Source organism: Oryctolagus cuniculus, chromosome 2, assembly GCF_964237555.1.
Source record: "Oryctolagus cuniculus chromosome 2, mOryCun1.1, whole genome shotgun sequence".
In the NCBI taxonomy this organism is placed as follows: Eukaryota; Metazoa; Chordata; class Mammalia; order Lagomorpha; family Leporidae; genus Oryctolagus; species Oryctolagus cuniculus.
This window is the reverse complement of record NC_091433.1, coordinates 72,191,609-72,217,249: the sequence shown is the minus strand read 5'-3', so window position 1 is coordinate 72,217,249 and position 25,641 is coordinate 72,191,609. Positions and strand designations below refer to the sequence as shown.

Below are 25,641 nucleotides of genomic sequence, written 5' to 3'. Positions count from 1 at the left end.
TTGTGCTTCCAACTACAGCTTCCTGTTAATATGCACCCCCATAGGCAGCAAGTTATGACTGGGTTCCTGCCATGCTTATGAGAGACCCAGAATGAAGTCTTGACTCCTGATTTCAGCCTGTTCCAGCCCCAACTATTGTAGACATTTGGGGAATGAACCAGCAGATCTATGTCTCTGCCTTCCAAATAATAAATAAAAAATTTAAAAAAACTTCGATTTTCTTTTTAAATTTTATTTAGAGAAAGTACCTGAGCCATTACTTGCTGCCTTTCAGACTATACATCAGCAGGAAGCAAATTGGAAGTGGGGCTGGAACTTGACCCAGACACTCACATATGGGATATAGGCATCCCAAGTGGTGCTTTACCCTCTGTGCTAAGTGACTGCCCTTACAGTTTTCTTTTAATTATTTGGGGTGCTAAAACTACATAGGTGTTTCTTTGTATAATTTTAGCATAAAAGCATAACTTTGTATTCATAAATCTTTGCATAAATTCATAGATGTGATGACATAGGCTTTGTTTTGCTAATCCATAATTCTTTCTAAAAACAGAAATTCCCATTATTGAAAATCATAGTTCACAACAACCAGTAAGTGACATTTCAACTGTCCCATGTCCTAGAATTGATACTCAACAACTGGACCGGCAAATTAAAGCAATTATGAAAGAAGTCATTCCTTTTTTGAAGGTAAACAGTATTTTTTTAATTAATAAACTTTCTGTAATTCATACAAAAGGTAAAACTAAAAATCACTTAGAGTTTTGTATTCAGAGATAGCCCTCCCAACATTTTGTGAACTTTTCTGTACTATTTTGTACATGTATTTGCAGATTCTGCTTTTTAAATTTTTCAAGAACATTTTTCTTTTGTATATCCTTTAATGATTATCTAACATTCATTATGCATTCAGAAGTATAAAATGCATACTTTATGCCATGTTTTATAGACATAGCAGTGAATAAACCAAGGCTTTTGCTGTCATGGATTTTACATGCAAGGATGAGAAGTTAGACTAAAGTAACTTAAGTAAACACAAAACATATTAAGTAGGTATGTTAGATACATACCATACAGAGCATTAAAATTCATTGATAATAGTGTCTTTGTTAGACTGGAGAGTGAGGCAAAGTGTCTGAAAAGGGAACATTTAAACAGAGATCTGAATGAAGAGGAAGTTTTAAACCAAGGTCATTCCAGATAAAGTGGAAAGACCTTAAGGTAGGTAATAAGTAGCTTGCTATGTTGAAGGAACTGAAGGAAAGCCTGTGTGATGAAATTTGTATGAAATTAAATTGAAGAGAGGCAGGGGTCAGTTATAAAAAATTTTATTGGACCATTTGGACCATGATTAGAAGTTTGGATTTTGCTTGAAAGTTCAAAAGGAAATTCCTAGAAGGTTTTAAACAGTAGAAACAAAGTGTTTTGTTTTTGGACAGTTGCTTATAGTGGGTCAGGAATGCAATGAGATCAGATGAAAAATGATAGTGACTTAAGGGTGGTGGTAATGAAGATGGGGAGAAGTAGACTATTGGGATACATTTTAGAAATTAACAGGTCCTACTAATGGTTAGGGTACTGAGAGACAAAACTGGTTGAAGGAAATATGAGTTAGACAAAGAAGGCTTGTGAGAAGGGGGAGGTCAAGAGTTCTCTTTTGGACTTCGAGTATTTGCTTGTTAGAGAACCGTGTAGAGAGGTCAAGTAGTAATTTGACAGTTGAGCTAACAAGGCACAGCTTGAGATAGACATGATAGTTTATAGCATATATAGTTATCTAAAGTCATGTCATTAAATATGAGAAGGCAAATGGGTCTAGAACTCGAGTGCAGGACCAGTTGTTCCAGCATTGAGAAGTTACATGAAGAGTAAGAAGCAGAGGTGACCAAGAACTGTCTGTAGGTAGGCTGTTGATGGTTGAGTGTTCATAGGGTAGGATTTTATTTTACCAGTTCTTAATGATAAACATTTGTTTATTCTTATTTCTTTTTCACTATAATAAAGATTTAACTAAATTAAAAAATATAGGGGCCGGCTCCATGGCTTACTTGGTTAATCCTCCACCAGTGGCACCGGCATCCCATATGGGCGCCGGGTTCTAGTCCCAGCTGCTCCTCTTTCAATCCAACTCTCTGCTGTGGCCCGGGAGGGCAATGGAGGATGGTGCAAGTGCTTGGGTGCCTGCACCTGTGTGGGAGACCGGGAAGAAGCACCTGGCTCCTGGCTTTGGATCGGCGCAGCACTGGCCGTAACAGCCATTTGTGGAGTGAACCAACAGAAGGAAGACCTTTACTCTGTCTCTCTCACTGTCTATAATTCTGTCAAATAAAAAAAAAAAAAATCCACCTGTTTCTTGAGAAATAATTATAGAACATTAGAATTTCTAACTCAAAAGAACATTTTTTTATATATTATTTATGCAAAAGGCAAGGTTTCAGAGAGAGATATCTTCTATCTACTGGTTTACTCCCCAAATGGCCATAGTGGCTAGGACTGGGCCAGACTACAACTCGAAGCCAGAAATTCCATCCTGGTCTCCCACGTGGGTGGCAGGAGCCCACGTACTTCACCGTTTTCCCACACACGTTATAAGCAGGGAGCTGGATTGGAAGTGGAGCATCTGGGACTTGAACCAGTAGTAACAGGGGATTTTGGCACTGCAGGTGGTGGCTTCACCCACTGTGCCACAATGCTGGCCCCAGACATGAACAGTTTTAAGGCTTTGAACAGGGCATAAAAATGTACAAAAAATGGAATATGAAGATAGCGTTCCTAAGATGGCACTCTAATTAAAGAAATTAAAATTAAATTTAAAAATTAGAAAGTTTTTTCATCTGGATATGTGGGAAACTACAAAATACGCTGTTACTGGACCCACTTATTACACCCTACTTGTAATTTCTCTGTAGGATACTAGTTCCAGCAGAGGTCAAAATTGCTTTCTTTGGAATATTTTGAGAGAATAGAGATCTGTGGAAAGTAGTTCCCACAACTGCTGTCAGGGTATCTGACTTTATAAAAGCCAAGAGGACAGACAGGAAGATCTATGTAAAAACAGCATTTTCCTGGGCAGTCACAGCAGCTCCTAAATCACATTACAGTCTGTTTGCTTCCTCTTCTAATGTTCAACTCTCCTGCTCCAGTTATTAGCACTTTACCTTGGCACTTGGTAATATCTCTGGTTGGAACGTTCTTCCCTCAAATACCTGCGTGGCTATTTAATATTTGCTTATCGTTTTGTCTGTCTTCCCCTGCTAAAATATAAGCTCCACGACAGCAGAAATAATCATCTTTTTTGGTCATTGTCAAGAAAATAATACCTTAGCAGGCTTGTGGCACAGTGAGCTATGCACTGTTTGGGATTCTTACATCCCATATCAGAGTGCAGATTTGAGTCCTGGCTACTTCACTTCCTACCCAGCTTTCTGCTAAAGTACCTGCAAGGCAGCAGATGATGGCTCAGGTACATGGGTTCCTGCCACCCAAGCGTGAAACTGGGAGGTTTTGGCTCCTGGTTTTGGCCTGGCCTAGCCCCAGCTGTTGAGAGCACTTGGAGATTGAGCCAGCAGGTCTTTTTCTTTCAAATAAAATGAAAAATACATAAGATGATTTTTAAAAACACTAGTAACTACATATACTAGGCACTCACTCAGTAAATAATCAGTGAATGGGCCCACAGCTCTCAGCTGTGATTTTCAAATTACTCAAGCTCTATAAAAACTATATAATTTGAAAACAGCTGGCCCATAAAGATCAGATTGAGCATCATTCGTAAAACCTTTCACAGACTAGTCCTATAGCATCTTTACTGTTTCCAGCCTGCTTGACATTGTTCCGAAATGCACCTTGTTATTTCCATTGCCTGGAGTGCCCTCCTCGCCTTTCGTCAGTGTTGATCTTCAGGAAAGAACCCAAATGCTACTGCTTGTCTCTATTGGGCAGAAGTGCTCTCCTCCTTTTCACTGTTCTGGGTTACTTGGTCCATGTGTTCATTACAGCATTTACGTCAGTCATCATGCTGTGCTTGTGTTTCCCCACTAGGAAAATACATATCTCTTAGTTCTTATATTTAGGAAGGATTTCAAAGACTGGGAAAAGAAATTGGAGGACATAAGACATAAATTTATCAGTTTTAACTGTTCTGTGAATTTGTCTTATTTGTGAATATGTATATTTCCCACCTCCCAAAAGAGAATATATGTATTTATATCCTTATAAATCAATTTAAGCTATTTATTGTGTATCTTTTCATTTCAGATCTTGACTTTCTTTGTTGTCAGCATTACACTTTGTTGCTCACATAAGCCAGACTTTACCTCTTTTATCTCTCTATTGTCACTGAGTCAAAAATTCAATTAGAACCTTAAGTCAACCTTACTTTATTCTTTTAAGAACATAACCTTAATTCATACTCTTGTCTTTTACCTAGACTGCCTGTCATATTAGGCACAAAGCAGGATTAAATCCAAACTAACTTTTAGGAACCTTCACACTGGATCTGATGTACTTCGTTTCGATCCCTCTCACCACTCTGTACTCAACTTCCTGTTAGTACTTTCCATACCTTCTTTCATATATCAACCTTTGGCATTAGTTGTCTTCTTTAACAAAAATAAAAAATAATTTCCCTCTTTTCTGCCTGGCTGAAATATTTCTTCACATACTTTTATGTCTAAAATACTGGCTGCTATAGCTCCTTATTATGCTAAGTCTAGCATTACTTTATGATATTTGTTTAGTCAGCAAGTAATATCTCCTTTGAGCTAGCCCCACTGTGTGAAATAAGTTGCTACAATTAAAAATGTACCATCTACTAGACAAGACAGAGCTTGTTGTGATGAATTACTTTCATATCTGACTTGTCTACAAGTAATTGACCCTTAAAGATACAAGGTCTTTTTTATTTTTTTAATTGCTTGCCTTGACACATAAGTGTTTATTTTTGTTTGTTTGTTTGGTTTGGTTTGAAGATTTGATTTGAGAGGTAGAGTTACAGACAGTGAGAAGGAGAAACAGAGAAAGGTCTTCCATCTGTTGGTTCACTCCCCAAATGGCCTCAACGGCCAGAGTTACACCGATCTGAAGCCAAGAGCCAGGAGCTCCTGGTCTCCCAAGTGGGTGCAGGGGCCCAAGGACTTGGGCCATCTTCTATTGCTTTCCCAGGCCACAGCAAAAAGCTGGATTGGAAGAGGCGCAGCCGGGACTAAAACTGGCGCCCACACGCCGGCCCCAACACATAAGTTTTTTTTTAAGATTTACTTATTTATTTCAAAGGCAGAATGTCAGAGAGAGGAGGAAAGAAAGACCTTTTATCCACTGGTTCACTCCCCAAATGCTTACAATGGCTGGGACTAGACCAGGCCAAAGCCAAGAGCTCCATCGAGATCTCCTTTGTGGCTGGCAGGGACCCAAGAACTTAGGCCATTATCCACTGCTTGCCTGGGTTTATTGACAAGGAGCATGGGTTTGGAGCAGAGTAGCCATGACTAGAACAAGTACTCTGATATGGGGTCCAGCATTGCTAGCTGCAGCTTAACACACCACACCAGAATACTGACCAATAATGAAAAGATCTTAGGTATCATGTAGTTTGGCTACCTTGTTTTACAGATCTGTATTATAAGGGGAAAACTGACCTCGGAAAAGGTTATAGAACCTGCTTACATGAATTTAGTAGCAGAAGAGGGGTTAGAACCTTGAAATTACTTGATACAGATGTTTTCTAGACTCACCTCAGGAAGTTAAACTTGCTTTGGATTATTTTGGACCTCATACTTGCTTCTGAAGGAAGATTAAGAAGACTTGCCTGAAGTGGTTTAAGAAAGTTAAGGTGTGATTTTGTTCAGACATTTCATGATGTCTAGAGACATTTTTAGTTGTCAGGATGTGGGGAATAGAGGACAAGGGTATAGGCCAGGGTGCTGCTAAACATTATACAATGTGCAGGATGTCAGTATAGCCAAGATTGAGAAACTAAGGAAGACAAGACATGGAATTGGGTTGAAGGTGAGTATGGTTGTAAAAGTACTTGAACTGAGCTGCAGAGATAGGCAAAATGGAAACTGTGGCTCTGCTTCGTACAGAATAGATATGATGAAAAATGTTGGAAGACCCAGTTTCTTTTACTTGCCATCATCCTGTACAGTGGCTCAAAATTGGCAAGCCTCTCAATGTATGTTGGCTTTTACGAATTTTCCAAATGTGCATTTTAAAACTGAGAAGCACCTATATAAGAAAAACAATTTCATATGTGGATATTTTTTCAGTAATAGTTAAGTTTATATCCTAACCAGATAGAATTTTTCTTAGGAACACATGGATGAAGTATGCTCTTCTCAACTTCTTACTTCAGTAAGACGCATGGTTTTGACTCTTACCCAGCAAAATGATGAAAGCAAAGAATTTGTAAAGTTTTTTCATAAGCAACTTGGAAGTATATTACAGGTAAGAGTTTATAGTTATATGACCTACCAATATGTATTACCTGGTTAGGATTTTAGGCATGGGGGTACTCTCTGGCATTTTTTTTTTAAGATAGACACGAATTATAGCATTCATTTTGGATGACATTTAAAAGACTTATTCTTTTACATAGTCTAAAAAATTAGAATCTGCATTTTCATTTAACTTGATAATCCTTAAGGCTTATTCCAACTCCAATAAAACTTTGATTTTTCTCCTACTCACTTAGAACATTTCAGGTTTGAAATAGTTAAGAATGTGTTCTGTGACTTTTTTTTTTTAAGGCTTATTTGAGAGGTAGAGTAACAAAGGGAGAGGTCTTCCATCTGCTGGTTCATTCCCCAAATGGCCACAATGGCAGGAGATGGGCCAATTTGAAGCCAGGAGCTTCTTCTGGATCTCCCACGTGGTTGTAGCAGCCCAAACACTTGGGCTGTCCTCCACTGCTTTCCCAGGCCACCGGCAGAGAGCTGGATCAGAAGTGGAGCGGCTGAGACATGAACCAGCACCCATATGAGATGCCAGAGCCACAAGTGGAGGCCTAACTTAATATGCCACAGTGCCAGCCCTGTGCGACTTTTTTTTTTTTTAATAATTTTTTGAGTAATCTGAGAAATTTTAGATCCCAGAAAGCAGCCTTTCAAGACTTGGGCTGTGAAAGTAACTATTAGCCGGCGCCGTGGCTCAATAGGCTAATCCTCCGCCTTGCGGTGCCGGCACCCCGGGTTCTAGTCCCGGTCGGGGCGCCGGATTCTGTCCCGGTTGCCCCTCTTCCAGGCCAGCTCTCTGCTATGGCCCAGGAGTGCAGTGGAGGATGGCCCAGGTGCTTGGGCCCTGCACCCCATGGGAGACCAGGAGAAGCACCTGGCTCCTGCCTTCGGATCAGTGCGATGCGCCGGCCACAGCACGCCAGCCACAGCGGCCATTGGAGGGTGAACCAATGGCAAAAGGAAGACCTTTCTCTCTGTCTCTCTCTCTCACTGTCCACTCTGCCTGTCAAAAAAAGGAAAAAAAAAAGTATTAAATTAAGACAGTGATTCTGAACAAGAAGATTTTACTTTCCAAGAAATACTTAGCAATGTCTGCAGTTTGTCATGTCAAGAAGGATGAAAGGGGGTAGGAAAGGAAGAAAGGAACAGGTACTGTTAAACATCCTACAATGCATAGGACAGTCTCTCAAAACTAAGAATTACCCAGTCCTAAATGTCAGTGGTGTCAAAGTTGAGAATATACATAACGATACCTTACTATTCCATGTAACCATTACCATTATATATTTACCTGAATATTTTCCCATTGAGGTAGTTAGTACTTGGGCCACCTTCTACTGCTTTTCCAGGCCATTAGCAGGGAGCTGGATTGGAAGTAGAGCAGCTGGGACTTGAATCTGTGCCTGTCTGGCATGCTGGCATCACAGGCTGTGGCTTTACTTACTAGGCCACAATGCCAGCCCACCAGCAGTTATATTAAGTAGAGACTAAACATGGACAACCATATATGCTTTTTCTCCCATATGTCTGTACTCTGAAAGCCAAACTAGCACAATTCCTACTAAGAAATACGGTGATATTCTTTAAAATTATTAACCTGTTTTTCCTTAGTAGTCTTGTTCATTAAGTTTTTCAGTACTTAAAAGTAATAAAATTTTTCTTAGGGCCGGTGATGTGGTCTAGCAGGTAAAGCCACTTCCTGCAGTGCTGGCATCCCATATGGGCACTGCTTCAAGTACTGGCTCCTCCACTTCTGATCCAGCTCCCTGCTAATGGCCTGGGAAAGCAGTGGAGGATGACCCAAGTGCTTGGACTCCTGCACCCATGTGGGAGACGTGGAAGAAGTTCTTGGTTTTGGCCTGGCCCAGCCCCAACTGTTGCTACCACCTGGGGAGTTGAATCAGCTGATGAAAGATGTGTCTTTCCCTGTGACTTTCAAAAAATTAAAAAATTTATTTTTCTCTAGGTAAGTATTATAACTTTTTAAAAGATTTGAGAGAGAGAGAGGAGAGAGAAGTGGAGTTTTTTTTTCCCCATATGCCAACAATATCTGGTACTGGACCAGACCAAAGCCAGAAGCTTGGAGCTTCTTTCAGATCTGTTATGTGATTGCAAGGGCCCAGGTCCTTGGGCTGTCTCCTGCTGCTTTCCCAGGTGGTAAGCTGGGAGCTGGATTTGAAGTGTAACAGCGGGATTTGAACTGACACCCATATGGGATGCCACTGCTTCCGGCAATGGCCTAAACCTGCTACCCCAAAGCTACAGCCTCAATTTAAACTTTAACCATCTGTATTGCTCTACTCACAAATGAAGTTTACTGCAATCTTAAAATATCTGCTTTATTTAATAGGATTCACTGGCAAAATTTGCTGGCAGAAAACTGAAAGACTGTGGAGAAGATCTTCTTGTAGAGATATCTGAAGTGTTGTTTAACGAATTAGCTTTCTTTAAGCTCATGCAAGATTTGGACAATAATAGTATAACTGTTAAGCAGAGATGCAAAAGAAAAATAGAAGCAGCTGGAGTAATACAGTCTTATGCCAAAGAGGTAAATATTGATTTTGATTTTAGGAGTAGTTATTAGCATGTAAGTAGTTTTTATCATTAACTAATGTCATTTGACCCCAGCAAAAGCAGTTATTTGGTACTATTAGTTAACCAGATTATAAATCAGTACATGTGCTAGATGTCTACTAAATCTCAGGAGTAACACAGGGGTGAAAGATCAGGAATGTAGATAGGAATTGATACGAAATGCACATTGTCAGGTATCCAGTTCACTTTATTGCCACTCATTCAAGTCCCTAAAGAGAAAAGGACTAGGATCCAGTCTTTGGTCAGCTACCTGCCATCGATGTTGCCAGTTCTTAAACATTCTGAGAATATATTATCACCCAGAGGTCACACCTAACTGATACACATGCTAGTTTATTAGTTAGGGCTCCGGTTTCACATCCCTGGAGTTTCCTGTAACATGTCACTTTTTTTTGGTGAAGATTCTTTTACTTATAGGTTTATTTATTTGAAAGGCATAGGTAGAGAGTGTCCATCTGCTCATTCATTCCTAAATGGCCACAACAACCAGGACTGGGTCAGGCAGAAGACTGGAACTGCATCCAGTCTCCTACATGTGTGGCCAGGGCCCAAGCATTTGAACCATCTGCTGCTGCTTTCCTGGGCAGGGTAGCAGGAAACTGAATTGGAAATGGAGCAGCTAGAACTCGCCTTGGCATTCACATGGGATGTCAGCATTGCAGGTGGCAGCTTAACCTGCTGCACCACAACACTGGCCCCAAATTGGTCTTGATCATGCGTGAAATTGAATGAATTCGTTACCCCTCATCTTCAGGCTTACCAAGAAGGCCTTTTCCGTCGCTTTATACCCTTTACTTGACCCTCTGATCATGAGAGGAAAACCAGATCAAGAAAAGATGTGTCCTTGATCTTGGTCCTTCTTCCTTAGAATCCGAAGTACAGAGGTCAATATACTTGTTTCACACTTGTGTTATTTATATTCTACATATAAACTTCAGCCATTGCTGACAGCTTAAAGAAAATAAAACAGCATAATACTCTAATACATGACCAGAGTTGGTCTCCTTTCAATAGGTTTTGGATAAGCAATCTCATGAGGCCCTGTGTGGGGTGAAATATAATCTGACAAGAAAGACAAGGATTTCCTCTCTGTCTCTCTCTCTCACTGTCCACTCTGCCTGTCAAAAAAAAAAAAAAAAAAAAAGGCCGGCGCCGTGGCTCAATAGGCTAATCCTCCACCTTGCGGCGCCGGCACACCGGGTTCTAGTCCCGGTTGGGGCGCCGGATTCTGTCCCGGTTGCCCCTCTTCCAGGCCAGCTCTCTGCTATGGCCAGGGAGTGCAGTGGAGGATGGCCCAGGTGCTTGGGCCCTGCACCCCATGGGAGACCAGGAAAAGCACCTGGCTCCTGGCTCCTGCCAGGATCAGCGCGGTGCGCCGGCTGCAGCGGCGGCCATTGGAGGGTGAACCAGCGGCAAAGGAAGACCTTTCTCTCTCTGTCTCTCTCTCTCACTGTCCACTCTGCCTGTCAAAAAAAAAAAAAAAAAAAAAAAAAAGAAAGACAAGGATTTCAAAATGGAGATGAAGTTAATTCCATGTGTAGAGAATCAAGTATAAAGACTTCTAAGGCAGGATTGAGCAGTTTGGAGAATAGAAGGTTACTAAGTGGTAAGAGTGTAGGTTAGGTTACGAGCCTTAAAAATCTTGCTAAGGTATTTTATTCTAAACATCATAGAAACTGCCATGGACAGTTTGAAGTTGAGGAATGACATAATCTTATGTACCACATTAAATAGGAATTATAGGAGAGTAGAGATAGAAGCAGGGAGGCAAGTTGTAAGGCTTTCTGAGTCTTCCAGGTAAAAAAGAATAATCAAACATTTTTAGTTTAGTGTGCAGCAACATACATATTTTGATAATTTATCCAGTAAAGAATTCTCATGGTTTAGAAGTAGGTAATGGAAGTAAAGGCTGGTTTCCTAATTGGCATGTGCTTCTTGGTGTATTAAGTGCCATTTACTGACTTTGGTATGACTGAACGAGGATGGGGACTAGATTAAGGGAGTTAATAAGTTTGAGATACGTCTTATATGAGGGTACTTCTAAAAGTTTGGAAGTATGGAATAAATAATTGGTTTATTTTGGTGCAGAAAGTTTTCAAAATCCATAATATGCTTTTCCATGAACTTTTTGAAAATTTTGCATCTTAGGAATAGTCAAGCAGGCACTGTTGCTTTTTTTGTCAATTTAAAACATTTCAATAAAACAATGCACTTATTTTTCTGAGAAACCATTCAGCTTTTCTGATGAAAGCCAAAATTTTTAAACTTTACTACACTCTTAAGTATATTGTTAAATTCTATTTAATTTACTATAGGCCAAAAGGATTCTTGAAGGAGATCATGGCTCACCAGCTGAAGAGATTGATGATGAGGATAAAGTATGTACCAGTTCATTTGTGCCTAGAAATAATGGTTTTTGAAAAAAATTTAACTGCTTTTACCTTAATGTTTGAGAACACAGTATATTATCAGATGTCTTCTGATTAGTTTTAATTTTGTTTTTAGAGACAAAACCAGACTGTCAAAAATGATTCATTGTATTTTTGTTATATAGCAACCATTAATTTTCATGATACTGTTTTAAAAGTACTTTAATTAGTTAATTACTCAAATTTATCTGTGGCTAGGACAAGGATGAGACTGAAACAGTTAAGCAGACCCAAACATCTGAGTTGTATGGTGGAGGAGGTCCCAAAAATCTAAGATCTGATGTTTCTGATCAAGAGGAAGATGAAGAAAGCGAAGGATGTCCAGTGTCTATTAGTAAGTTTAAGGCTCTGCACTGTGTTTACATGTTAATTCTTTATAGGTCAGTGAATCAGTTTGGTAGAGTGCAATGAGCATAGAATTAGGCATCAGACAACTAAATTTGAATTTCACAATGACCTTGACTAATTACTTGGCTTTTCCGCACCACAGTTTCTGGTACTTACTGATTAGACAGTTTCAGATACTGTATACAAAGGACCTGTGCCATGCAGGAATGCAGTAAATGGCACCAATTATGATGCTGAAATTTACTAAGAGTTGTGTTTCGATGAATTCAGATTTGTCTAAAGCTGAAACTCAGGCTTTAAATAATTATGGAAGTGGAGAAGATGAGAATGAGGATGAAGAAGTAGAAGAATTTGAAGAGAGCCCTGTAGATGTCCAGACTTCACTCCAGGCTAACATTGAAACTGCAGAAGAGAATGAACGTGACAATCAGGTATTCCAATATAGATCAGTCCACTGTCTACCAATTTTAACTACTGAAAACAAATCATCTCAAAATACGCAGCTTTACCCATTCCCATTTCCATGAATACAGACCTCTTTAAAATTCTTAGTAAAATCTGACTTTTTTATATGTAACAATGTTTAAAACATTCTAATCTTTGAAAAACAAATATTTCAGAAGATCTGGGATATTAATCTTCATACTTTTCTTCCCAGTCATAGCTAGAAACAGTATTTGCTAAAAATAAAATCACTCTGTCCTCTACCTTGGCCTGTCCACAGGCAACACGTTATACTTTTTCTGTCCATATTTTTGAACAATGTGTGTGTGGTGTGTACTTTTCAGTTACATTTTAACCAAATATTTAGATTTTACCAAACTGTAAATATCACTGCTGAATCAAATGTTTCACCTTGTATTTTTCTTGAATTTAATGTTCAATTTTTTATTTTCTTTGAATGTTTTGCTCTGCCTTCCAACTGCTGTATAAACAAACGTCTCAGTAAAATTTTCTACAGGATGTCAATTTGTCATTTTGTTTCCTTCCTGTAACACTTCTTCCTGCTCCATTTTAGGTATATTTGTTATTTGGAACTATTAAACAGCTAACAGCCTAGGAGTCTCCTTTGTCATTCTTTTTTTGTCAGAGACCTGTTTAAGTCCAGTATTTGTCTTGTGATTTATTGTCTCATTTTGGTAAAGCACGCTGAGAAAGCATGCATAAAAGATACATCAGTAAAATCTTCAGATATCAGAAAACAAACACTGTGTGGATATTTTCTTTGATATTTAAAAGATAGTGCTCTTTGCAGTTTCCAGTGTTGCTGTTGAGAAAGCTGGTGTCTTTCTTAGTATCCTTTGTGTGTATTTTTTTCCCTTCTGTTCTCCAGAGGTTTTCCTCCTCTGGAGTTCTGAAATTTTATGATGTAAACACTGTTGGGAAGTGGTTTTTGTTTTTAAATTCACTTTGGTGAATGCTCAGTTGGTCTTTTCAGTCTGTATCATTTGATCAATGTACTTTTGCTGTTTTCTTCCACCATTTTTCTTTCCTTCTGGAGTTAATATTATCATATAATTAAGATCTAGAACTGATCATCTCATTATCTCATTTTCTTCTTTCTTCCTTTTATTGTCTCATTGCCTTATCTTTTTTTTTTTTTTTTTTTTTTTTTTTTTTTTTTTTTTTGACAGGCAGAGTGGACAGTGAGAGAGAGAGAGACAGAGAGAAAGGTCTTCCTTTGCCGTTGGTTCACCCTCCAATGGCCACCAAGGCCGGCGTACTGCGGCCGGCGCACCGCGCTGATCCGATGGCAGGAGCCAGGTGCTTCTCCTGGTCTCCCATGGGGTGCAGGGCCCAAGCACTTGGGCCATCCTCCACTGCACTCCCGGGCCACAGCAGAGGGCTGGCCTGGAAGAGGGGCAACCGGGACAGAATCTGGCACCCGGACCAGGACTAGAACCCTGTGTGCCGGTACTACAAGGTGGAGGATTAGCCTTGAGCCGCGGCGCCGGCCTATCTTTTTGTTTTACTTTCAGGAATAATTCCTCAGCCCTAATACTTGTATGAAATTTTTTGCATTTCAGTTGTGATATTTTTAGCTTATGTTGTGTGTTCATATTAAAGAATGATGGAGCAGAAAGCTAGTTGGAGTTTGAGCTTCCCTGAAGGGCATTTGGGTAGACAGCCAGCTATTTGAGACTCCTAAATGTCACTGTCTACTAGTCTGGTCTTTGGGTAGTTTCTCCAAGACAGTGTCCTCCATTCTCTTCAAGTCTGAGGTATAAAAGCTTGGTGGTTGGTAGTGCAGAGTAAGATATGCGAACGGGGCTCAGTGTCCCACCATCAAATTTGCACTACATCCTTGTCCTCAGTATTATATTTACTCACCTTCTTTACCCCTTCCCTAGCCCCGGTGTCCCCAGATGTGAAGCTCACTATTTCAATTTGTCTAAAATAGAACATCCCATTTTCTGTTGTGGTTGCGGAAGTAAACCTAGAAGTACACGTTTTCTTTAACCAGTTATAAAATAACTACCCTCCTTACCACTATAGTTCTTCCTCCTTACAAACTGGTACTTCAAATTGTGAAGGAATTCTCAGTTTTTGTTTCTCACTCTGAAGGTACTTAGTACATCTTCCTCTCCTCCTGGACAGTTTCTTTCATGAACTTTGTCTACATGTACTCTACAGTTTAATTTAAAACAGTCTGAGAAAAATAACTTGAAATACCGAGATTTATTTTTCCAGTTTGTTGTATTATTTTGAGGTTATGGAGAAAAGTAAACTTTTTACTTAGCAATCTGGAAATTGCAACCAGAGCCACTGCCTTTATAATACTTTTAGAAATTTAAATTCCCTCATATGAAGGTCTCAGGTTGAACAAAAAAACCACACACCGATAACCATCGTCTTCAGGCACTGCCATTAAAAGTCATTTTTTTAACTTTTATTTAATAAATATAAATTTACAAAGTACAACTTTTGAATTATAGCAGCTTTTCCCTCCCTAACCTCCCTCCCACCTGCAACCATCCATTCTCCCACTCCCTCTCCCATCCCATTCTTCATCAAGATTCATTTACAATTATCTCTATATACAGAAGATCAACTTAGTATATACTAAGTAAAGATTAACAGACTGCACCCACACAGACAAAGTATAGAGTACTGTTTGAGTAGTTTTACCATTAATTCACATAGTACAACACATTAAGGACAGAGATCCTACATGGGGAGTAGGTGCACAGTGACTCCCATTGTTGATTTAACAATTGACACTCTTGTTTATGACGTCAGTAGTCACCCGAAGCTCTTGTCTTGAGCTGCCAAGGCTATGGAAGCCTCGAGTTCAGACTCCAATCTTACTTAGACAAGGCCATAGTCAAAGTGGAAGTCCTCTCCTCCTCCCTTCAGAGAAATGTACCTCCTTTGATGGCCTGTTCTTTCCGCTGGGATCTCACTCACAGAGTTCTTTTTTAGGTTTTTTTGGTTTTTTTTTGTTTTTTTTGCCACAGTGTCTTGGCTTTCCATGCCTGCGAAACTCTCATGGGCTTTTTAGCCAGATCTGAATGCCTTAAGGGCTGATTCTGAGGCCAGAGTACTATTTAGGGCATTTGCCATTCTATGAGTCTGCTGTGTATCCCACTTCCCATGTAGGATCACTCTCTCCTTTTTAATTCTATCAATTATTATTTACACATACTGGTCTTTAAACTGTCATTTGCTTCCTAGGTTCTGCAAAATGACTTTGAGAAAACAGAAAGCACAAATATCCCATTAGAGCAAGAAGCTACTAGTAGAGGTAGGTAAGAAATCTAGAATGTTCAGATTATTTTTTTAAGCACATAAAAGGAACTTTAGATAATCTTAAAACTGAATTGTTAGCTAATGTAAATTAAAGATACTTTGGGCTTAATATCTTCTCCCCTTAAATCCTTTGTAGGAAAAGAGGGGATATATTTTTGCAAACAGCTGTTAAAGAAATGTTAAGTATTATCCACACAGAAAACCTCTTCAAGGAACATCTCCATACAACTGAGGGGAATTTTTAAAAAAATATCTGCATTCCTGGACATTATTCCTGGAAATCCTAATTTATTAGACATAAGTAACTTTTGGGAATTTAAATTTTCAAAGTATCTCTAGATGAATCTGATCAACTAAATTTGGGAACCATTGCTAAAGAAAATTTGTAGTTGCCCTATTTTTTTGTGAATTAAGTGTCATAATTACACTCAATCATGCATTTTGTGTAATAGAAAGTAAAGTTTAGTAACCGTGGCATTACACTGATTTTAAGACTTTCTTTCGATGACAGATGACCAAGATAGCTCTCCTGTGAAACCCTGTTACCTCAATATCTTGGAAAATGAACAACCTTTAAATAATGCTACTCATGATGATTCGCTCAGTACTGTTGAGTCATCTAAACAGCCCAGCCCTTTGCCATTACCTTTAACCGAAATGGAAACCTTAGTGCCTAGAGTCAAAGAAGTTAAATCTGCTCAGGAAACTCCTGAAAGCTCTCTCGCTGGAAGTCCCGATACTGAATCTCCAGTGTTAGTGAATGACTATGTATGTATCCTTTATACTCGTAAGTTTTTATTTTTCATTTCTGTGCATATTCATTTTCAAGTTAACATTTTCAGTATATAAACTGAACCCCACTCTGTTTAGGTTTAGAACTTGTTGGAACATTTTTCTCATTCACACTTGTTCTTTTAAATTTGAGCAGAAATGTGTTAGTGAATTAGAATTACCTTTCAGAACCTGAAGGCTGTTCTACAGTGTTTAGTTTTGAGAAATAAAGATGAGATATAGATGGTAACTTTGAAGAGAGTTCAAGTTCAGATCTGCAGTACAAATGATACATGAATCAGCATTAGTCTCTTAAACTACCCATTTTGAACTGCTCAACTGTTTAAAGCATTTAAGTCTTTAATGAACTAAAAGTTGATATTTGGGATGCAAAATGAAACAATTTGACAGTGGTAGAGTCCTTATCTATAAACAGTGAATAACCAAAAAATGTAAAAATTTGCAACTAAAAGAGAAGGTACAAAAGTGTAGTTTTACTATGGACCTTTGTTTCTATTGAATTTTATACCAAGTTATTTTTGCATCTTGAGTTGAATAGATTTTTATACACTTTTATCAACAGAAAGTAAGAAATCTACAATATAGTTTTTGAACCAAGACAGATAATTTTTGGTCTAAGGAAAATGCTTGTTTTTAAAAAATTAAAATTGACTTTGTCTAAAGATTTATATAGTTGTAGTTTTGTAATTTGTTACAAATCGGGCTTATGTTTTAAAAACAGAATAACTTTTTTTTTGACAGGCAGAGTTAGACAGTGAGAGAGAGACGAAGAAAGGTCTTCCTTTTCCGTAGGTTCACCCCCCAAATGGCTGCTACGGCCAGCGCGCTGTGCCAATCCGAAACCAGGAGCTTCCTCCTGGTCTCCCATGCAGGTGCAGGGCCCAAGCATTTGGGCCATCCTCCACTGCCTTCCCGGGCCACAGCAGAGAGCTGGACTGGAAGAGGAGCAACCAGGACAGAATCCGGCGCCCCAACCGGGACTAGAACCCAGGGTGCCAGCGCCACAAGCAGAAGATTAGCCTAATGAGCCACGGCACCGGCCAAAAACACAATAACTTTTTAAAGGAGTTTTGCTTGCCTTGCTGCCACTAAGATTATGCATCTAAAACTTACAGTTACCAATTAGGTTTATTCTTGTCATTTGATCAGTATATAGTCTTCTGGAAGATACTTAGTTGAGATTAACTTGAAGTTAGATTATACAAGGTCTTGAATCTGAAGGGTGGTCAGGGATTCCTACTGAAGGGTATGTATATGTTTTATAAGAAAGTGAAATGGTCAAAGTCATGGTCTACGAAGATTAATGTGATCGATATATGATATGCTATCAAGGAAGCTACATTAGGAGACACACTATCACATAGGTGCAAAATATGAGCTGAACAAGATGAGCTGGGTAAGAAATAGTGCAAGGTAAGGTTTCTACTTGGGTAGAATGATACATTAAAAAATCAGAAGGGTCAACTAGGAGAAGAATCTAGTTTCAGAAAAATACAATTTGAAGTGATCCCAGAAGTGAATTACTGAATTCATACCTCGTCTAATTGAGCCTCAACAGTTGATAGGTTGAGAAGTTTACTTATGTTCTGTTGCATGTAGCTCTGATGGCATTCTGTAAACATTATGAAAAGTTTCAGATTCATTTAGCTCTCATGTATTACTGTTTATTCCTTCAGACTCTAAACTAGTTTAATAAAATAAGAATGCTCAACAGCTTGTTCATAACTACATGTGAAGCCCTTCTGAACTTCTGATACTCAATTTATTCATAGCTAAATATGGAAGAAAACAAATGATAGAATTATTGATGTATACAGCCATAATACACTATTTGTCATGGATGACTTAGGTCTAAAGATAGAGTGGTTTTCTCTTCACTAAATATTAATTCATCTTACAGGAAGCAGAATCTGGTAACATAAGTCAAAAGTCTGATGAAGAAGACTTTGTGAAAGTTGAAGATTTACCACTTAAACTGACAATATATTCAGAGGTATTTGGTTCTCTTTAATTAAGCTTGTCTTTTTATAAAAAAATTTTAAGATGGAAAATGATTTGTATGTTTAATTTTAATTCCAAAGGCAGATCTAAGGAAAAAAATGGTTGAAGAACAACAGAAAAACCATTTACCTGGTGAAATATGTGAAATGCACACTGAAGAATTAGCTGGAAGTTCTCAAACACTAAAAGAACCTGGTAAGAGTAATCAATTTTAATCTTATAATATTGAAAAATTGAGTGTAGATACCCTGATTTATCTTTTATATGTTCTACTCCAAGTACCTGGGAGATTTAAGACTAATAATTGGAAAGGAGGCATAATTGTGAAAATTTTAGTTTAGCTACTTGACATATAGAGTAGTCTTACCAAGTCATTTTTTGTTTTTAAAAGCCTCAGTTTTTGCAAAGTAATAGATACATGTGCATAATTTAAGAAGGGTGCAAAAGTTAATGATAAAAAGAAAGAATCCTTTCTTTTAACCACTGGTTTTTAGTTCTTTTGGAGGAGGGGTCTGACATAACTGCAGTATTTTATCATTTTTCTTAATGTTTAAAATTCAGATAACCTGTCTCCCCTATGACAAGTGTGTACTTAGATCTAGCTTTCTTCCTCCCAGTTCTTATTTTTGGTTTTTCTGGTTTTCATCTTTGCTATTTTAAATAGATATACTGTCTGGTTCTGTCAGCTTTGGACATTACCTTGTTTGGCTCCTCCTGGCTCTTTCCTCTTACCTTCTTTTTGGCTTTACCCATACTTTTGTCATTAAAAGCGAACACAAATTTTGACTTGATAGCTATAATTAATTCTAATATACTTTTCCTGAAGATGATTCTACTTAAGTATCTTTCATCATAGAGTCAATTAATAGTTAAATAGTTCCTTCTTTGTGTTTCTAGTAGCACAACTTCTGGGCTGCTCAGAGACTTTCTTGCATTAAGGTCAAAGGATTTTGTTATTCTCTATCAGTTAATTGAATTCATATACGATGGGAGGGTTCTAGAAATGGGGTGAGAAGGGTAGACATTTCAAATATCAAACCTTCAGTTAATTTCCCAGTTTTCTGCTCAGTTCTTCCTTTAGTGTGTGACACCCATCTCAGCTGAGCCTCTCATGTTTCTAGACTCTGGCTGCCTTCCTCTATCCTTTTTAGTCAGCCTCCATCTATGTTGAACATTCTGATCATTTGTTGGTACAGCCTGTTCTCGCAACTGCTCTTTTCTTCTTTATGTAGGTTTATACCTTGTTATTATAGTTCCTTTTTTTCCCCCTGGTAGGGTGTTTGAAAAGACAAGTATTATCTGCTTAGGCTGCCATCATGAAACAGGAGCCTTCATGTGTGTATGTGTATGTGTGTATGTATGTGTGTGTGTGTGTTGTTTCTTTTTTTCACCATTTGCTATCAGGGAATTCAAGCCAAATTGGAATTTTCTTTATAATAACCTTATATATTAAAAGTAAAAGATTTAATGGAAGAGAATATGTAAGAAGTAAATTCTAGTAAGTAATATTTTAATTAGGTAACTAATAGCAATTATTGTTTTTCAGAAACAGTGGGAGCCCAAGCTATATGAGATGTCTTCAGAGGCTCATCGAACTTTTGTCTTTACACAGTGCATATCTAAATGACACTAAATAAACATCTGCTTTGATCTGTATAAAAATGTACATTAGTTTGACACTGCATTTTTGATAGATGTGCTAATTTCTGCCCATGGCAGTTTTAAAACATCAGAAACTGAATTCTGGACAGATTTAAACCTTGATACACTGTGGGTTTGTTTTTGTTTTTGTTTTTGTTTTTTGTCTTGATTTTTCCCCCCATTGTGATGTTTGGTAATATTAAGTTTAAAATGTAGTTTAAATAAAGTTTGGCCTTACCTGTAAAGTACCCCTTTTGGAAATTATGTTGAATTCTACACAGTAAGTCATTGTTCTATAGAATTTTAGGCTATTCAGAGAGTAGTGGTTAAGAGAGAAATATTTATTATAAAGCCCAGCCATTAGACCAGTCTTCCAGCTAATGCCAGTGTTGCTTCTCTTGGGTCCAAAGTTCTGTTAGGCACCTGCAGGGCCTATTCCTGTGCAAGAATAGGGCTGGTTATAAAGGTAACCCAGATACCTGAATTATTTAGGAAATATATCAATAATTCATTCAAATTTGATAAGTTCACAACTTACATAGCTATCTATTAGGTGTTTTCTAGAATTTCAGATCCTAAGTTGTCTCAGTCTAAATTTTTAAATTACCTTTATATAATGAGGGAGTATTATTGCACAGATAAGTAATATTGCATTTAACTTTAGATAATCACACTTTCAAGTGGGGTTAAGTAGAACTAAATTGATAGAACAGGGCATTAATCTTCTATATGCCTTGACAGACTTACTTTTGGAAGTGATAGTTTAATACCAAAGCAAAGCATTTGGCCTGTGTGTGAGAGAAGCAGATTTGCAGATAACGTCCTATGCCCTATGTCCTTTTTCACTGTTAAAATCCATGTGACTTTTTCATAAGTCTATCAACTTTTTAAAAGGTGATTTACCCTTTTATCCCAAACTTTCCATAGACACAGTAAGGTTTCTCAGAGCCAGTTAACAGTGAGTCAGTCAACATTACGCAAATGAATGAAATGTGAAGCATTTGTTCCAAGTAGTAATTTAAATTTGCTAACAATTAACTAAAATGCCCTATAAAATAACTTGGTATTCCTTTAAAATTCTTAACACCTGTTAAAATGTGGTATCCATTCAGGGAATACCAAATGAGGATTCCTTATGAGGACTCCTTATGAGGACATTCACTGTATTGCTAAAGACATCATCTCCAATACATCCTATTCAGAAAACCACCCATCCAGAACCAGGAACTCTCATCCTATTAGACTATCTCAGAGAAAGGGGTACAAGAAGTTAAAGTCTATGAACACTTAAGTTCTGTATTTTCTAGATATTGGTCAGAACAGTGGGAAACTTCCATTTTGGTACTCAAACAAAGCCTTATTTGTAGCGCTCTCTCTCTCTGCATGCATATTAAAGATAGGCATGGTAGAAGAATTGAATTTATATCTTAGCTACTACCATGGTACCTGTTTACCAACCTTGCTTATTTGACTTGTTTAATAGCTGCTATCTACTCTTACTTTCCTATTTCAGTCGATAATTTAGTTTTAAAATACCCAGGGCTTGAGAACAGATAACTTGTTCAGTAGATTTTGCCTAATAACTATTGCTGAAGAGGTAGGCATTAAATACTCCTGTTTATCTTAAGGTAAAATTTTGGTTAGAGATAGGAGAAAAGGCCAGAATGAAAGAGAAAGAACCCTACTGAGGTTGAAATAATGCCTAATATAATGAGCTAGCCAGACTATGGAAGTACTTTGTATTTTGTAACTTTACACTTTGGATAAATGCTTTTTCACTGTTAATAAATGTATATTCTACATTGAACCTTTATTTGTATTTTCATTTAAATTGACATTCTTTTGAGTATTCCAAAATTTTGCCTTATTTGACAACTTCAAGCATAAATCATCAAGGCATGAAAAATAATGACAGGGATAAACAGGAAGACTGATTCACTTCGAGACTATTTTCCTTTAAGTGAACATATCCTTTGTTTCTTAGCTGTATGTATTTTACATACTGTTGTCGGAATGTATATGTTGATGTGGTCGGTAAAGTCAGTGCAGTCCCAGGAAGAAATGAGACTGAAGACTTGGAAAGAAGGAGTTTATTGTACTCACAGGTCCCAAAGAAGAGATCATCACATACCATCTAGGGTTGTACAGGAAAGCCAGCCAGAGCCATGGTTGTGGTTCCCTGGGAAAAGGCAGAATAAGCAGTTTGGGATTGGTTCAAATTCAAAATTGGTTCAATTCAAAATTGGCTCAAATAATTCTGCTGGCCTTTGAGTACCAAGTGTGGTTTCTAGTTTCCTGTTACCTTACCCTGGGGTGATTTAGGGCAAGACAAGTAATTGGCTTGGCAGAAATGAGTAAGGAGATGGTTAGGGATGTAGAATTGGTATTGGGTAGTTTGCGTATGAAAGACCTCAGGGCCTAGCCCTCCTGCCTAAGAAGGGTGGGCTCATCTGTCATCAACAGAAAATTGCAAAATAAGTAAAATAGCATGATTAATTTTTTTTTAAATTTTTTTGACAGGCAAAGTGGACAGTGAGAGAGAGAGACAGAGAGAAAGGTCTTCCTTTGCCGTTGGTTCACCCTCCAATGGCCGCCGCGGCCGGCGCGCTGCAGCCAGCGCACCGCGCTGATCCGATGGCAGGAGCCAGGAGCCAGGTGCTTTTCCTGGTCTCCCATGGGGTGCAGGGCCCAAGCACCTGGGCCATCCTCCACTGCACTCCCTGGCCACAGCAGAGAGCTGGCCTGGAAGAGGGGCAACCGGGACAGAATCCGGCGCCCCGACCGGGACTAGAACCCAGTGTGCCGGCGCCGCTAGGCGGAGGATTAGCCTAGCGAGCCGCGGCGCCGGCCATGATTAATTTATTTTTAAAGATTTATTTTGTTTGAAAGACTTTGAGAAGGAGAGGCAGAGAGAAAGAGAAGTTTTCCATCCGCTGGTTCACTCTCCAACTGGCCAGAGCTGCGCTGATCTGAAGTGGAGCCTGGAGCTTCTTCGCATCTTCCCACGTGGGTACAGGGGCCCAAGGACTTGGGCCGTCTTCCACTGCTTTCCCAGGCCATAGCAGAGAGCTGGATTGGAAGTGGAGCAGCCAAGACTTGAACTGGAGCCCATATAGGATGTTAGCACTGCAGGCAGTGGCTTCACCCGCTAATGCCATAGTACCAGCCCCGATTAATTCATTTAGTATTCAGTGGTCATGTTTATTCAAAATAGACTGTCCTATTTCTTTTCCATTTTTAACAAAAACAGCTCCTCTGTCAAGCAGATATTTGCTTCGTACTTCTCACTGTACAAATAGGTTGCCAGTTACCTTTACTGGAGAAGCCAGCATTTCCTGTTCTTACTGTGCAACTCTAATCGTCCCTGTTTTTACTATCTACTTTATTCTCAGGTTCACTTGTGTCACTGACTGGCTCATTTTCCACAAATTAAAAGAAGGAAACCCTATTCCTGCAAATAACTTTAATGCATATGAGCATATAAAGTGTTCCAATTAAAAGATATTCCTTTGTGTGGTTACTTATCTCCTCGACAAGGACACTTCAAAAAGTTAAGGCAAAAATAGAATTAAAAGAGTTTATTTTGGTGCTGAAATATTTTTAAATCCATGCATATTTATAATATACATTTTTGGGGCTGGCACTGTGCCACAGGTTAATCCTTTGCCTGTCGCACTGGCTTCCCATATAAAAGCCAACTTTTAGTCCTTGCTGTTCCTCTTCCATTCCGGCTCTCTGCCATAGCCTAGGAAAGCAGAAGATGGCCCAAGTCCTTGGGCCCTTGCACCACGTGGGAAGACGCGGAAGAAGCTCCTGATAGGCCTAGCTCCTGCAGCCAGTTGGAGAGTGAACCAGCAGATGGAAGATCTCCCTCTCTGTCTCACTATAATCAAGTAAATAAAATTTTTTTAAAAAGTTGTGTTAAATATGCATTTTCCATGAACTTTCTTGAAAAGCCCTCATATAGGTCTAACAGATCACTTAATTATCAATGTTATTTGACTGGAGTCCTTTATAATACCCCTTGGGGCTGGCACTGTGGCATATAGGGTAAAGCTGCCTTCTGCAGTGCCAGCATCCCCTGTGGGCGTAAGTTTGTCTCCTAGCTGCTCCACTTCAGATTCAGCTCCCTGCTGATGATCCTGGAAAAGCAACAGAGGATGGCCCGAGTACTTGGGCTCCTGTACCTACATGGGAGATCTGGATAAAACTCCTGGCTTTGGCCTGACTGTTGTGCATATTTGGAGAGTGAGCCGGTAGAAGATCTGTCTCCATAATTCAGCCTTTCAAATATACATCTTTAGATAAAAACTTGTATCTCAGCTGCCTACTTAAGGCCATTCTGTTGAAGTGAAAATATGAAAAGGCCTTGTAAAATGTGAAGTGCTTTGCCAGTTGACAATAGGAACTTGACATTTATGATAAACCTCACTTTAAACTGCAGACACCTAAGTTCAGAGTTCATCTCCATTGATTTTTAATTTATTTATTTGAAAAGGCAGAGGCAGAGACGTCTTCCATCCACTGGTTCACTCCAGATGGCCACAGCAGCCAGGACTGGGCCGATCAGAAGCCAGGAGCTTCTTGCAGGTCTCCCAGGTGCAGGGGCCCAAGGACTTGGGCCATCTTCTACTGCATTCCTAGGCCATAGCAGAGAGCTATGATGGGAAGTGGAGCAGCCAGGACTCGAACCAGCACCCATGTGGGATGCCAGCACTGCAGGCGGCAGCTCTTTATCTACTACACCACAGCGCCAGTGCCTCCATTGCTGTTCACAAAAATCTCTCACCAACTTCACTATCCCATCTGTTACATTCCAAATTTTCGTCTAGTGATAATAGGCATGAACTACTCTATCAAATAACTCTCATGTAAAAAAGGTTCTGATTGTCAGTGCTATGTAAGTGTAAGGTATGTATCCACCTGGGAGAAAGTCACAGGAATAGAAGAGCTAAAGTTTTCCTCAAACTTCCTGAACTCAGAAATGGGGTTTGCTCATTTTTCAGTGTTCCAACCACATCTTAAAACTGTTTTGAAGGCAAAGTTTTAAGCACTGATTATTTGCCAGAACCCATAATTGCTTCTGTGTGTTCTTTGCTAAAATATACTGGCTATATGTGCCTCTTAGGGATTTTCCTTTCCTTAAGTAAGGAGGGAGAGTCTCAAAGAGCCTTCATTGTCATGGATCTTCGCTGGAGTTTTTCCACTGGTGTCCCTTTCCCCATCACCCCTTCTTTCCAATCCCTTGTTCACACCCCACATCCCAACATGTTTAATACACAAGAGTAACCAATGTTAATTTTTAAAATTAGGGGGCCAACCTTGTGGCATAGCAGGTTAAACACACTGCCCGAGACGCCAGCATCCATATGGGTGATGTTTTGAGACCTGGCTGTTCCAGCTCCTTGGAGATCAGCAAAATCTTTACAGGACCCTGTAGGGATAACTTGGCCACCTCATTTGCCGCCTTATTTGTTCAAGTCCAGAAACACTGACCTCTTTACTGTGCAAATAGCCCAGCCACCTTTCTACTGTAAGGCCTCTGCATTTACTGTTTGTCCCACCTAGAATGTTGTTTCCTCCTCTTTGTATGGCATATATTCAGTGAGATCTCTAACCCAAAAGTGAAACTC

General features: G+C 39.0%; 1 protein-coding gene across 50 annotated transcripts in view; it reads left to right on the top strand.

Annotated features, from left to right (window-relative positions):
• The window catches only part of PCM1 (pericentriolar material 1), a 117,138-nt gene extending 95,323 nt beyond the window's left edge, over positions 1–21,815 (top strand). For 27 of the 50 annotated variants that reach the window (XM_070068464.1, XM_070068460.1, XM_070068463.1 and 24 more), the window contains 11 exons: positions 554–690; positions 6,310–6,444; positions 8,803–9,000; positions 11,363–11,425; positions 11,675–11,810; positions 12,095–12,255; positions 15,500–15,569; positions 16,086–16,342; positions 18,267–18,359; positions 18,448–18,562; positions 19,914–21,815. In XM_070068464.1, coding sequence (XP_069924565.1) covers positions 554–690; positions 6,310–6,444; positions 8,803–9,000; positions 11,363–11,425; positions 11,675–11,810; positions 12,095–12,255; positions 15,500–15,569; positions 16,086–16,342; positions 18,267–18,359; positions 18,448–18,562; positions 19,914–19,939 — 1,391 coding nt within the window. In that variant the 3' untranslated portion in view covers positions 19,940–21,815. Of the gene's footprint in view, positions 1–553; positions 691–6,309; positions 6,445–8,802; positions 9,001–11,362; positions 11,426–11,674; positions 11,811–12,094; positions 12,256–15,499; positions 15,570–16,067; positions 16,343–18,266; positions 18,360–18,447; positions 18,563–19,913 lie in introns of all 50 variants that reach the window. The other 23 variants (XM_070068449.1, XM_070068439.1, XM_070068453.1 and 20 more) reach the window with 1 other exon arrangement.
• Positions 21,816–25,641: the final 3,826 nt, after the last annotated feature.